Source organism: Meleagris gallopavo, chromosome 4, assembly GCF_000146605.3.
Source record: "Meleagris gallopavo isolate NT-WF06-2002-E0010 breed Aviagen turkey brand Nicholas breeding stock chromosome 4, Turkey_5.1, whole genome shotgun sequence".
Lineage (NCBI taxonomy): Eukaryota > Metazoa > Chordata > Aves > Galliformes > Phasianidae > Meleagris > Meleagris gallopavo.
Window position 1 is genome coordinate 54,625,818 of NC_015014.2, and position 15,336 is coordinate 54,641,153.

At 35.0% G+C, this 15,336-nt stretch overlaps 2 protein-coding genes across 7 annotated transcripts in view; one reads left to right on the forward strand and one right to left on the reverse strand.

The window, feature by feature from the left end:
- The window catches only part of KCNIP4 (potassium voltage-gated channel interacting protein 4), a 284,967-nt gene extending 284,513 nt beyond the window's left edge, over positions 1-454 (forward strand). For all 6 annotated transcript variants that reach the window (XM_010710336.2, XM_019614932.1, XM_010710338.2 and 3 more), the window contains one exon: positions 280-454. In XM_010710336.2, coding sequence (XP_010708638.1) covers positions 280-327 — 48 coding nt within the window. In that variant the 3' untranslated portion in view covers positions 328-454. The remainder of the gene's footprint in view (positions 1-279) is intronic.
- A 99-nt stretch (positions 455-553) lies between these two features.
- PACRGL (parkin coregulated like) overlaps positions 554-15,336 on the reverse strand; it is a 17,182-nt gene continuing 2,399 nt past the window's right edge. Inside the window, 10 exon segments of the mRNA XM_031553286.1 lie at positions 554-909; positions 1,185-1,214; positions 1,566-1,618; positions 2,671-2,787; positions 4,840-4,920; positions 5,864-5,971; positions 6,721-6,855; positions 11,703-11,793; positions 12,745-12,812; positions 14,581-14,738. Of these exon segments, the coding sequence (XP_031409146.1) occupies positions 2,731-2,787; positions 4,840-4,920; positions 5,864-5,971; positions 6,721-6,855; positions 11,703-11,793; positions 12,745-12,812; positions 14,581-14,738 (698 nt within the window). The 3' untranslated portion in view covers positions 554-909; positions 1,185-1,214; positions 1,566-1,618; positions 2,671-2,730.

A 15,336-nucleotide genomic window follows, 5' to 3' on the forward strand; every position in this document is an offset into this window, starting at 1 on the left:
CTACCTGTGTGATCTAGTGTAGGGTACCTGCTTTACCAGCAGTGTTGGACTCAATAATCTCCTGAGGTCCCTTCCAGTTTCTGCAATTGTCTGCAAAACTAGGAGTATATCCATTAAACACTTTTTTTCTGCTAAAAATTTCTCCAAACAAGCTGAAAAACAGGTATTGTCATTACATGCGTACAGTTTGTTCCACCTAATTTCACTATAGATGTTTGCCAACTGTATTTGTAATGGTGTATGATTTTCATGTTTGCTTTGTGTGTTTGTTTTTCACAGGATGAGAATATAATGCGGTCCATGCAGCTCTTTGAAAATGTGATTTAATGAAGGCATTAGGTCAACAACTAATGGACAAATATAAGCAATTCTGCAACATAATCTAAAAGATGGATTTCCCACTTTACCATAAATAAAGTCACTCAGCTTTATACTGAGACATGCAATATGCAAATAAGTCTTTTTTTTTTTAAGTTTTCTCCCTAAATCTTTCAAAATTATACATTTTAGAACTTCAGCAGTGGCTACTTAGCAAGATTGTTCTGAGAAGTCAGTGCTTTATTTCAAAACCCCTCAAAACAGAACCTGACATGCATCTTTCTTTATTATCATTCCAAACCTTAGATAAAATAGATTTAATCAAACAAGGAAATTAAATTCTCTTAGTTTTGCTACACATTTGTACTGGATTCAGCTTGGGGTGTTTGAGCATACTTACTAAGTCTCAGCTTCTAAATTTACACAGAGGCATTACTCTGTATTTTCTTTTCATGTTTGTATGGTGTACTCCTCATATTTTTAATTAATACTTTGAGTTAAAGTGCTATCATTAATGTCCAGTGCACAGCTTGCAGCAATTTCCTTTCACATTTGACTTGCTTCTGTCCTCTTCAGGAACACCTCCCAAACCTAATAAAATAGGTAACTTGAGAGGAAGAAGTGTTAAACAACAAACACATTTAAATTACGACTGTTTCAGTAGTTCTGTTCCCTAACAAATACTGGTAAGCTTCTATCAAGCATGCTTATCTAGTAAGTCTGTGTTTAATTTATCATGGCAAAAATATCAAGGTGTTCTACATACTGTACTTCTAATTCTTAGACATGTAAACCAAGTTCTTTGCTTAAATTAAGAATCTTCTGAATTTGAATTTTTTTATGAAAAAAACTTAACTTGTTCCTACCACTGTTTCCATGAGTATGTGTCTTGTTGCCTTTAATAAAGTAAAAAAAAAAAAAAGTTATTTTAAAATTTTCATCCCTTTTCAGTGCACAGAATGAATATCACTAGGCAGTAACATCTACTAATGACTACTAGACAAGCTAACATCTGTGTCAGCATTTTTGTAGTATCTTTAAGATTCAGGATGAAAAAATGAAGCTTCAACTATACAATATTATATACATGTGATAATTGCATTAAATTTTTTAGGATAATTTCTTCATTAAGATTGGAGAAACCTAATTATGAACCTAGATAAAAATGTATGTACCTAAAATATACTAATGCCCCTTCCAGTACATGTAATTTTTAAGATATATTGTCCAGAGTTTTATGCCAATACCTTCCAATAGGTGAAATGCTTTCAGAGATAGGCCAATCTTCATTGTGACATTGCTGCAGAAAACATGAAATGGGATTAATGATGTAGAAAGAATGTTGTAAACATTCTTTTGCAAGAAAAAATCAGGTATCTATTCTGGTGTAGAGATGGGATGTTAGAGGCATGCTGAAGGCTGCTCTGCTATCACCAGTGTAGGATAAGAGTAGTACAATACATGTACACCTGAAATTTGCTGTAGAGTGTTTGTGTAAACTAAGTGTGCACATTTTGTAAAAAAATAATATAAGAAATAAAGTAAACAAAGAAAAGCAAACAGCATGAGCATTTTTTGTGTTGTTAAAGAAATAGTTCCATTTCTTCAGATATAAGATTTCTGCCAACAAAATTTATTTACTTTAAAAAAAAAAACTTAAATACATATATATTGACTTAGAACTGTTCTGAATTAAATTTAATTTAGCCAGCCAGCAATAATCTTCTTAATATTCTGAAATTGTTTTCACAAGATCAAGCATTATTTAACAAGACCCGCTGAACGACATTTTGCAATCAAACTCAATTACAATAAGGGACAAATGTTGCTCTGGCTTCTGACAACAATGTGCTGGGCAGATCTTGAGCAAGTTCCCTGTTCACTACGTGTATAGTATGTTCAGCTTCAAAAAAAGCTGACTCTCAAAAAAGTCTAGGTGGGCTCTTACAATTCTGTGTCTAATCCACTAAGTCCTGATGAACCAGAACTGCATGCACATGTGCCTATGGCACAGAATAAGAAGTTAAATGTTTCAAAAGTGTATGTAATTTAACACAAAGTTAATTGCCATTTAAGTAATTGAAGCCAAATTATTTAATGTTTCACAAATATACAAAACATATTATTCAGATCTATTAATGGAAATTGTAATTTATAACAAAATATAAATTTATATTTACTCTGCTTTTGAAATAATATCCAATGTCTTTGTAAGCACAATGCATACATAAATAGCAGTCAATAGAGAATTAATAGAGTCTTTCATAATCATATATTCACAACTTATAGGACTTTTCCCACTCTCCATTATACTGAAAAAGACTGTGATTAATTTAAGAGAATATAGCATACCACGAAGTGATGTTCACAGGCAGTTTATCTTCAGACTTGAAATCACTATGGATTTTTTGTTCAGGGGAATACAGAACAATAGGTTGGAATTTTAGATTTGATGATAGTCACCGTTGCCTGATGATGAAAATAGAATGCATTTAAACAAAGTAAGGTGCAGTAGCACTACATTTGAGAGTATTCATATCATGTCTATAAACCATATAATTCAAAACTTTTAGTTGTCTTTACTGCTATGAAACAAAATGTTAGAAAATTAAAATGCATTATTTACTAAGAAATTTCTTTTCAAAAGAGTTGAAAATAGTGGACTGAAAAAATAACTGCATTGTGATAACTAACGAAGGAGAGTGATGTTCTGGAAGAGATTTCCAATAAAAGTACTGATCATATATACATTGTAACTCATTTTATAATAGTGGATAGATTCATTAGTTGTACTACGTAATGTCATTGACTGTGATCACAACTTAAGTGCTTCTTTCCAGTTTTTTTTTGTCTTTTTCTCTTAAAGAATTTTTAAAAATGTGCAGAAAGACCACACAGTAATCTGATTGGCAACAATAAATTACTGGACAGAGATAATGGAGGTGGCTTAATGATTTACTGGATCAGCTCTATTATCTAGACCTAAATTCTCAGAAAATCAAAATTAAATGTAATTTTCCTCCTCTTATCTCACTGAACACAAATCAGAAACTTTCATGCTGGTCTGTGACGATCATATAGTCTGCAATATGAACATTCCTACTGCCCTTAAATGAATATGAGTACCCCTAAAAATGAGCTGCTGCCTATTGGTTATATGGTTGCTTATTAAGAAAAAAAGGCTCAGAAATGGTAAGATCTACATTTAGGGTCCCTACCCTCCATGTGATTTCTGTTCTTTATCAACGGTCATTCAGTTTCATACATGCAACTCCTCATGGGGTCATCAGAACAAATACTTTCAATTCTGGATGAATTGAGCCAATGTTTTCTCACTTTTTCTTCTCTCCTTCTCGATGAACAATGAATAGCACAACAAAAGTTGTGAACAGAATGTTTAGCATTATAATACTTTTCTGTACTTTACTATTTAAGGTTTTTGGTTTTTTTTTTTAAATTTGTGTAGCAACTGAGGATCTTAACCTCTAAGTTAATCAAGATGGGCTAAAATGTGAGCACCTGATTTTCTTAGTAAGTGACCTAAGTACTAAGCTATTAGGGAATGGACAGGCATCGGCAATAATAGCAAACTGTTTCTTTTAGCAAGAGTTAAAAGAGTGCTGAGGAAAGCACTTAGGCTCAGAAAAAGGAACACATAGCCTTCATCCCGGGTGCACTGAAGGAAGGCAAATATTCAGCCTGAGTCAGGTGTCAAAAGGGGCCAGGAGCAATTTGCATTTAACATCTGGTGAATACATGGATCACTCTTCACGGGTATCTACCCTACTCTACGGTCTGTACAAGAAGCCCTTATGCTTAACTCAGCATGAAAAATCTACTTCGTAAATGCTGCAGTGCCTAACTTGGACTAAGGACTCATATACAGCATCCTGGATATTAACCCACTCCACACCCATTCTAAACCCTGGGAAAAGACTTTCCAGAAAAGCAAAGAACTCAAAAGAAAGAACAGAGAGTGACTTATTTAACCACTAAGGATGCATAAACTTCCCACCAAGAAGAATAAAGTTTTCCAAGCAAATAATATTGGTAGGGATCCACATGGATGGATGCTGGTTCTGCAAAAGAGTTTTTCAAATGTGGATTGATGCACTGTTTGAGTATGGCCATTCAGTTTCTGATGTAGCTATTGATCCCCTGGAATATTTTACTGAAACATTCTCCTGTGTTTCCTGCTCTGAGATTAAAATAATGGTGAAGACAAATAAAAGAGAGAAATAAAAAAATGGGAAACAACAGAAGCTAACCAGCAGAATGCGCTTCATGCAGTGTAGATTTAAGGTCATTTCTATTGTCACTTAATACCTCAAAAGTACTAAAACAAGTATTTTTACAGTGGACTAGAATTGCCACAGTTTAGTTTAAAAAAAATCCTGTTTTATACAATATGAATAGCTGTGACATGTTCAAGTAAGTACTTCTCTGAACAGGGTTATTAATCTGTCTTGTCAAAGATGCATTCAAGTGTGCAGTTTACACAGTACTGTCTGGTCAACTCACCTTTCCACCATATTGCTCCAACTTTTGTAAAGCAACAGTGATTTTTTCTCTAAATTTCTTGTCCATTAATCTCCTTGAAAGCTATTGGAAAAGTAAAATAAGGAGGTCTGTAGCCCATTCTCTTTTCTTTAGGAAATGAGAGCCAAAAGAAACATCATTTTATAACTTGTAGCTGATGTCAAAGTATATGGATCTCAGTCAAGGCAGAAGGAGTAAAACGTTAACTGTTGAGTTTTCTTTGAATTTAAGTTTTTCATCTGTTAGCCAAACAGTTTAAAATTTTTTCTTTTAGCAAACAAATTTGGAAGAGGAATCAATCATTCATTCATTCATTCAATCAGTCATTCTTGAAGCGCTATCCACATGAAAAGTTAACATGCTTTTCATGTGTACTGAAAGGGATTTACTATAGTGAAAATACTTAAAAAAAAATAATTGCAGAATCTCTCTTTCTTTTAATTTGCTGTAAAAATTCTGTTTGGAAGAAAGCTAAATTAAACCATGTCTATCTGATAGAGGAGGGAAGTCTACAGGGGAAGTCTACAAAAGGATTCAGTATAAAAATACATTCCCCATTCAACTTGAAGTTTACTGAATAAAACTTCTATGTGCAGAATTCCCATCTGAAAGAAGTAGAAATATTTTCCTGTGATAATTTATTGACACTTTCACAGATTTTTGAAAATGTTCACATTTGAAGTACAAAACTCATTTAGCAATAAACATAAATATTGTTTCAAAACATAGCATCTATTTCACCTCAGGCTCAGAAAGTTGAATCTTTTTTAAACAAAACACTTCAATTATTCTCAAGTTTCCATTAACAACAGGTTTTGCACAGTTAGAACTTTTGAAGTCACTATACTCTTCAGGAATGATGGACGTGCACAGAGAAATACGTGAACTAATGCTTTTCATGGAACTGCTGAGTCTTCTAATGTTATCTATGCAGATATTACAGTAAACATCTCAACAAAAGACCCCAAAAATACATATAATCTCTTACTACAGCATTAAAACTTACATTTGTGAGCAGATGCTTAAGATGGTCGTTAAGAGATGGGCCAACAACAGCACTCAGTTGAACTAAAGCATCTAATCCCCTTTCAAATACTTCATCATCTGAATGGGCCTTTGAGGGAAGGAAAACAAACCCTGTCAAATATTCAGACAAGTGCACAAACTCTTCAATCTCTATTTTATGATTGCATTTTTATTATTATACTTTTAATCAACTGAAGCTACTAGAAAACCACTTATTTTTTATAATGTTATAAGCAGTTCAGAAATATAATACAACTGAATATTGTCTAGATTTAATAATTAAATGCAGAGGTGGTTTTTTTTGTAGAAAGTAGAAAACAAAAGCCTCCACAATTTGTCTGTGAAATTATTGCATGTAATTAAAAAAAAAACAAAAAACAAAAAAGGAAGCTGCTAATTTATGCTCGATATGCAAATAAATACATTCAGCAAGCAAAACTATATCTAATATTTCACTTTTGAAATATATCCTATGTATAGTGCTGCACAGCATATTAGGAAGAACTTTTTAAAAATGTGGATATATCAAAATTGGGAACCAACATTTTAGTTGAAAATGTAATGAACTCAGAGTAATTCTTAATTCATAATAATCTTTGTTAGAGAAACACAGACTTTCTGGCTCAATGAATTTAGCCCTGTCAACTAAAGCTTTGTCACCTGTCAGCAACCATCATGCTCGTACCTACTTCTACAGTGCTTTGTCATCTCTACTGCTCCCATTATCAGATTAACAGTGACTGGAAGAACAGACAAAAATAATTCTTCTAATTCTAAAAAAATAAATAAAAATAAAAATGTATCTGTGAAAATCTCTGCAAGAGGAGTAAGACATACCAATGCAGCCTTTAACACAGGAACTAGACGAGGCAACAGGGGAATGGCTTTTTCAGTAGCACCTTCAACCAGAAGTAATTCTTTAAAACCCTCCTTTGAAACAAATGTATAGGGATGCTTTGTCTCTTTCAGACCCTGGTGCAAATGTAAAATATATTCTCTTAAAAGTTATTCTTTTAAACAGAACATCATTAAAAAAGTTCCACATAATGGAAAGACAGTGTTTAGATTCTCTTACATCAATTCAAAACATAAAATACACTAACTCCACCATGTGGATCCACTGAGTACAACTCTGATCACAAAGTATTCATTTTTCTTTTGAAATAGTGAATATTAAAACCTACGTTATGAATATTGATATTTTAATCACTATTTGTACTTCATTATCTTCAATCTACCTACCCGGAGGAATTTTTCAACAAGGCTATCAATAGAAGATTATGTTATATATGTAAATTATTTCCATTTCATGAGGGAAAATTAAATAGAAGGTGAACAATGGAAAGAAAGACAGCACCCCCAGCAATTGCAAAAATTGGTGAATGGTACAAATACACATGGTGACCTAAGCAGCAGAATTCAAAGATTAAATCTGTAAAGGAAAGAAGAAAGACTTCCACCATCCAGGAACTGCAAGCTACTTTAGGTATTGACAGCTTGTTTAATCTTTCAAAGGAAATGAATGCTCTGGAGGCATTCAAGGCCAGGCTGGATGTGGCACTGGGCAGTCTGATCTAGTGACTGGCAACTCTATCTATGGCAGGGAGTTTCAAACTAGATGATCTGTGAGGTTCTTTTCAACACAGGCAATTCTAGGATTCTATGAAAATAAAAGCCTGCTCTACAGAATGCACTATATTCAACTTCTCTTAAGACTCCAGAAACATATTTGGCTATAAACAATGCTGATGAAACATAGGAATGTGAACATTATAAACAGTGTTTATTTTCTTTAACTTATTTAAAGAATCCTATTTCCACTGTATTAAATCAATCTATTAGCAAGGCTACTCTTAATTTAACAGGTGGGTTTTATACACCCAAAATATAATGAGTTGTTTATAAAAGAACCTCCAAACTCACAAATGAATCAAAGTATTTTGTTCAATGCAATCTTGTATGTGGACAATAGTTCAATGATTAGGTACAGCTACCTAGCTCTTCCAAAATGCTTTGACTAAAGAATTAGAAGTGGCAGTATTCTTGACTGTCTTTATAGAATGACTTGGGCTGAAAGGGACCTCAAGGATCATCAACACACACAAGATCTTCATGTTGCTCTTCCATATATACGGAAATTTTGGCTAGTTTAGCTGGTTTTGAAATATTATTTGCAACTTAAACAGATTATAGTGTAAAATGCAAGGGTTCATTTTTTTTCATAGCACACAAAAGGCAACTTTCACTAAGCATGTGAAGTAGTTATCTAGCTCCACTTTTCTTAAGGGCTAGGTCAACAGAGTGCCTTGTACCTTTTGTACCCCTGTACCTTAGGGAGGGGAAATCTCTACGGATTTCTGGTCAGTATTAAGATTTCTTAAAAATAATAATCAGATCATTGAAGTTAGTGGATAACCTTCAGAACAAGTATTCATTTTTACTCTCATCTGAGCAAGATATACTTACTGGTAAACTGATGTTTTAGAACACTTCCCTTCCTTGTCCTAAGTGCCAATTTATAGCTTAACAAGGAATATGTAATGAATATTAAATCACTGCTGCAGCTAAGTAACTGTCAGTAAATCATGAGACCCCTAATAATTCCTTAGCTGAACTTTCCACCTGTAAGGAAGTCTGACTAATTCAGTGATTCTCAAGTATGGATCTAAAAGTGCAAACACATCCAGCTCAACTTAAAGGGTTAACTTATGTAACAGATAAAAATCTAGCTTTTTGATGAGCACAGAGCTCCAAAAAAGCCACTGCTTTATACTGCTGAATACAAACTAGTACTCACAACACACAATTTATTTACAAAATAATATAGCAGCACCTGATACTACTAAAGAATTAGCATTTATATTATACAGAAAGCTATCCAGCAAGTTCTTACTTCTGTGAAGAGCCATCTCCAAGAGCAATTTGAAGCCTGAGTAGCAAACGTGTACAGTTGTGACAGTTCCTATGCCGAACTATGCTGATGATTTAAGAAACTCAATATAGGTAACTATAAAAACTAAGAACAAAAGGTTTAAAGCTGATTTTCTATCACACTGTCAATGATAATCTATACTACACTGAATATGCTTCAGATTTAGATGCAATCTCCTACGGTTAGCCTCTAAGCTTTTATATATAGATACTATGCTATATTAAAGTTTAATGTTTCTAGCCTTTAATAATGTTGAGAAAGTTTCAATAATGTTAAGCGTGCTCATATTTCTTCCCAAATCCATATATAGACAAAAAGTCAATCCAAATAGTTCAGAATGCCTTGAAGGAGAAGGTAAGTCCAAAATCTCTCAGTAAATATATTACAAGACCTGCTCTGAAAGAAATGTCTTCTATCTCATTATGCTGGCCCACAATGTTAGAGGTGGATGTCGGTGGTAAGGCAGTAGAAACTGGATCTTCCCACTAAACTAATATTCCCTTACACTTTTTTGATGCTTGACAGATGGTAACAGATGGTGCAGAGCCACTGCTGTGATGGCACGGGGCAGAGGCTGGCCACAGTGCAAGCTGTGCTGAGCCACATGGGGCCCAAGAGTTGGACATGTGTGTCTTAAGTGATTCTTAGAAGACCCAAAGTGACTTTAGCTACAGTTAATAGCGTGTGTTATTGGTCAAAGATTCATTCTGTGTTAACATTAAGTATAACATCAGAGGAAAAGAAGACAGAGCCACGCTATTTTCAGTGGTACCCAGTGCCAGGGTAAGAGGTAGTAGGCAGAAACTGGAACAGAAGAGGTTCTGTTTGAAAATGAGTAGAAGCACTTCACTGTATAGATGATGCAACACTGGAACAACCTGCTCTCAGTGCCCCTGCTTGAGCAGGAGTTGGACAGATGGATCCATTGGTCCCCTCCCACCTCAAACATTCTGTGACTGTGTGAAACAGGAGGTAAAAGCATCTTGGAAGAGACAACCTCACTGCCTGGGCCAGAAAGCATCTACATAAAGCTGTTGGAATGTGACGAGGAAGATATTTAGGTAATACTAAAACACAAGCATAAAAACAATTTTGATTTCCATTTCTTCATAGGTTTCTGATGAAAGAAGTCACAACAGTGTCATTCATTCTTAATATTTAAAACACTGCTTCTCTTTGCATTCATCTTTACATTAGCTAGGGTTATGGACAATTATAACGAAAGAAGGAAATATCAAAGCATTCCTCCTCTTCAGGTGTTAACAGTTGTTAAACGTTGTAACTGAAATGCATATTAGAATCATAGAATCACCAAGGTTGGAAAAGACTACAAGATCACCCAGTCCAATCATCCACCTACCACCAATAGTTCTCACTAAACCATGTCCCTCAGTACAACATCTAAACATATCTTTAACACCTGCACCACCAGTGACTCCACCACCTCCCTGGTGGAGGCCCACTCCAGCGCCTGACCACTCTTTAGGAAAAGTGATACTTCCTTGTCCAGCCTGAATCTTCCTGGCGCAACTTGAGGCCATTCCCTCTAGTCCCATCACTAGCATCTAGTTCCACAACACTTGACACTGGTGACTCCAAAGAAAAAGGATATATCTGTTGCTAAAGCACATATATCTGTTTTAGAGATTGCAGCATGTGGTCAAAAGAGGAAAAACCATCCTTCAGTGACCTACACAAACAAGCAAAACTCTCTGGAGTACATACAGTACAGAGGAATGTCTGTGAACTACAATGGTCAGAAAGGAACAACTGCTTTTTATCCCTTCTATCTAAGTAAAAAGGATTTTTATGCAAAAGTTAGTGTATGTAGGCCTGTACCTCTTTCACACAAAGTTGTTTTTTTTTTTTTACCCCCCCTCATATTTAGTGGCGGAAAAATAGTGAAACATTTGCAGTGAAAAAAAGAGGACAGAAACCCACCAGCTGTCTTTTTAATGACCAAAAAACAAGTGAGAGAAAAATCTAACACAGCTCCACTGGTTTGAAATTACTCTTCATAGTACCCACAATAGATTTCAGCTGATGTTTGGAGGCGGGCACTTCTTTTTACACAGTGCACATTGTCAGGACCTCCAAGTAAGTAAAAACAGCCTATGACAGCTCAGCCATTTTACGCATAAAGATCACTGCAAAGGCACACAAAAGCCAACAATGTATTTTGACTGAAAATGAATTGGAATTCAGTTAAACTGACTACTGAACTGTGAATTTCAATGCTTCCAAAAGGTACAAGACAAAGAATCAATAGCTTTCCTGTGTGCTCTCTAACATATCTACTCTTTCTTAGTCCCAGGCAAATCCAGTCAGTGAATTTAGTCCTATATAGATATGGTGACTATACGATTGGTCTTATCTACAAAAGAGTTATGTTTTCACAGTCCCTGGATGACTTTTTTGGATTCACGTATGTGAAAGGTATGTACTGGAAAAACAAATGATCAAAAAAGAGGAAGAACACTTTGTGCGTGTTTGAGAGAACTGAAATCCTACTTTTTTTCTTCACAGAGTGTCCACATCCCAGATAAACGCTTAGGTCAGAAAGGACTGGGCTTGCTTTTAGTTTCTTATTTAACTTGTGTTTGAAATTAGGTTTGGAGACTGCCAGTACCTTAGTTACTCCCAAAATTATTTTAATTAAATCATGAAGAAGTAGACTGGCATTAATTAGCTTTTAGGAACACGTAGCTCTGAGACATTTTTATACATCCTTTGTTTCAAAGAATAAATCATAAATCACGAAGTCCAACTACAATAGCACTTAAATAACAGAAGCTGACGTAAAAATGTAGCTGAGTACATTCACATAACATTTCAGCACTACATGGAATAAATACTGTATGCTTATCTTCTCAAGAAGACAGTTTACCTCTGCCAGAGTTACAAGAAGAGGATCAAAAGGAACTGTTTCAAGAGGGCACTCCCAGTGCAGTCTGTGCTTTACTGATCCATGCATTAACCTACATAAAGAATTAAAGTTGGAACAAATTAACATATAATAATAAATGATTTATTTCTAACACTACTCATATTGAAATATTGCCATTAGTTTTTTAAGACTATTATGCCATTGTATACACAACCTCAACATATACTGCCCTCCTTAATGAAATGTGTAAGAGCACGCAGAAGTTGAATTATTGCAGTTTTCAAGATGGCAGTTTTCAGAATTCTAATCCCTACCACAAAGACATCAGAAAATAAGAATTATAGATCTCATCTCATACAGACACAGAAGATGCTCCCTTTGTAAAGCTATTCATTTTAATAGCTGTCAATAAACATTTCCCGCAAATACTAACTGATAAGAAAAAACAGCTGAAACTGTAAGAAAATTATACTGGAATTCTTCAGTTGATCCCGTATAAATGATTTCTTTAATATGTGTATATATATTTATGTAGTGCTCATGATTAATAAGTAATTATTAATTTAACTAATTCTGCATCCACTTGACAAAACACTGGAGAAAAGTGCTTATTATGTATGAGAATATGTAATAGACAAAGGGAATTCAAAATACCATAAAACACATGTAGTTTTGTTAATATCCAATATTGCTGAAAATTACAGAGTTGAAATAATCAAGATGTTCCCATATTACTTCCTGCAAACAAAAAGACTGCAAGGTGTTTGCTTAATAAAATGGCACTAATTTTATTATCATTGTTATTAGGGAAAGCACCTTTATCTGAAGAAATCAGCATCTTTCATGAAAGAGTTTTAACACTGCACAAAAAGAACAAAAAGAAACCATTATCAAACATATGGAAAATTGCTTCTTTCTTTGAAAAGAAATTAAACTGCCTAAATAGAAGAGTATAAAGCTGTGAATAGATGTTTATCTATCTGTGTAATTCTACCTAACCCTTACACATATAATAAAAAGGAAGCAAACAGAACTAGAATACCTGCATGGAATGCCACCTTTAGCATACGTAGCAGCAAACGCAGAAGGTGCTCTAGAAGGAGCAGCAAACTGCAAGGACACAAAAAAAGAAGAAGAAAAGTGTCATTTGTTTATAAGTTTCAATATGTTAAAACTGCAAATTATTGAGAAGGGAGCTTAGTTGCATGATTGTAAAAATAATTTGAAAAAAATCTGCAGATATAGGATGGAAAACACACATTTGATACATTTATCAAAAAAATGGCTTTACAGAATTGTCTGCAGAGAAAGTTGTAAAAATGAACTAATAATGTAGAATTCATGCTTTCCTGATGCAGTGCTCCCATTTTCCTATTTTGTCATGAAAATCTTAAGACTGAAATCCTATAAGTTCTCTCTTAAAGATTAAGGATATCTCACTTTCCTAACTGTCATTATATGCAGGTGTCATGGCTGGGATAATTTTCTCTGTAGAGGGTGGTATGGCTATGTACTTTGGATTTTTGATGAAAATACTGTTGATAGCACACTGATGCTTTACTTGTTGCATGGCAGTGCTTACACAGAGCCATAGACTTGAGCCTCTTACACTGCCCTGCTAAGCAAGTTGCTGGGGATGCACAAGAAGGAGCCATGGCCATAATAGTTGACCTCAAACTGCTCAAAAGAACATCCTGTACCATATGCGGTCATGCTTGGCAATAAAAGCTGGGATAAAGAAGGAGGGGACTTTGGAATAATGGTGTTTGTCTTCTCAAGAAATCATTATGTGTGGTGAGCTCTGCTTCCCTGGAAATGGCTGAAGACCTGCCTGCTGATGGGAAGCAGCAAATGAATTCCTTGTTTTTCTTTGACTGCACACACAGCTTTTGTTTTACCTAGTAAACAGTCTTTACCTTAACTCACAAGTTCTTGCACTTTTACCCTCTGCAATTCCTTTACCCACCCCACTTGGGAAGAGTGAGCAGCTGTGTGCTACTGAGCTGACACACAGCTGTGGGGTTACTCAACATCAGCAGGTAACATGCAGGAGGTCGTTTTGCTCCAACTCCGGCCTGATCTGAGTATACATGAAATTTACAAGTTGGCAAGATGTAGAATAACATCAAACATTGAGCAAGATGGCATATGGGCACTGAAAATCAGTGGGAGCTTAGTGTGAGGAAAGCCTACACAAAGTTACTTTTTTATCATATACATGCTTCTTATCAGTTTGAAATATGACATAATTTATTAGCATGATTGCTCAATGCTACTTTCAAGATTAAACAACTTGTCACAAAATATATAGCATGAAATACCAGGAAATCTTAATTTCTGTCTTTCTAGTGTTTGAAACTACACCAACACTAATAAAATTCTGTGCACAATTTGACTTTTCACTAACAATTAATTTGTTAGATTTCACGAGATCTAGATGATCTTCAAGATACTACCAGAGTCTTTGTTTCATTGCACAACATGGCACGGGTTATCAAAGCCATAGCTCTGATCTGTTTCCCTAAAGGACCAGGTGCCAAAATTTACAACTATATGAAAGAAACCAATAGAAAATCTCTTTAACTCTTGGTCCTAAATCATGTTTAGGAACATAAAAAGAAAAAAAAGTTGCCACTAAAGCCATATTTGTATCAAAACATCTTTTTAAAATAAAGTAATAAACATGTTATTACTCAAACATTTCAGCATGTGATTTAGGTTGTAATTTAGGCAACGTATGATTAATAACAAAAGTTTAGTTTAAATTATTAATATTGGACCAGAAGAATTATCTGCATGCATATCTTCAAGTATGGAATTTTTTTTCCAACAAAATAATGATTTTAAATAAAAAAAAAGACCCACCACCCATACATACTGGATCAATAGTTTTGGGATTCAGCTTGTCACTGGGCTTTGGCTGTGGCTTAATTGCAGGTTCTGGAGAAGATGGCAAAGGAGAGGAGGTCTTGCTTTTCTGTGCTGCAGCCTTTGCTTTTATCTGGGTGCCTGAGGACATTTTTAGAACATTACCACCTAGAATAGAAAAAGATTAAAAACATAGAATTCCATTCCTACGTGACAGGATATCAAGGGTTATAATCTCCAGGTCAAAAGACTGACATAAACAATGAAGAAAATCTGAATAAAGGAATCATTATTCTTCTTTATTTCTTAATCCTGTGCTGCTCTCCTTCACTTTGCTAATATTTTCAGAATATGGCCTGCTTTGGCAACAGATCTTTTAAAAAGGCCACAGTTAGGCAATGGAGTCTCTTTAGAACAGACAAAAAACATACACAGGATCTTTAAAGGTCATGTAGTCCAACTCCCCTCCAGTGAAAGACACATCTACAGCTAGATCTGATGCTCAGAACGTGGTGCAGCCTTATCTTGAATGTCTTTAGGGACAGAGCACCCACCATATCCCTGGGCAGCCTGTTCCAGTGCCTCATCACCCTTACTGTAAAAAAATTCTTCCTTATATTCAATCTAAATCTACCCTCTTCTAGTTGGTAACCATTTTGACAGGCTAGAAAGGTAGGCCTGGGTGAACCTGATGAGGTTCAACACAGCATAGTGCAAGGTTCTGCACTTGGGCCAGAGGAATCCCAGGCATCCATACAGACTGGAA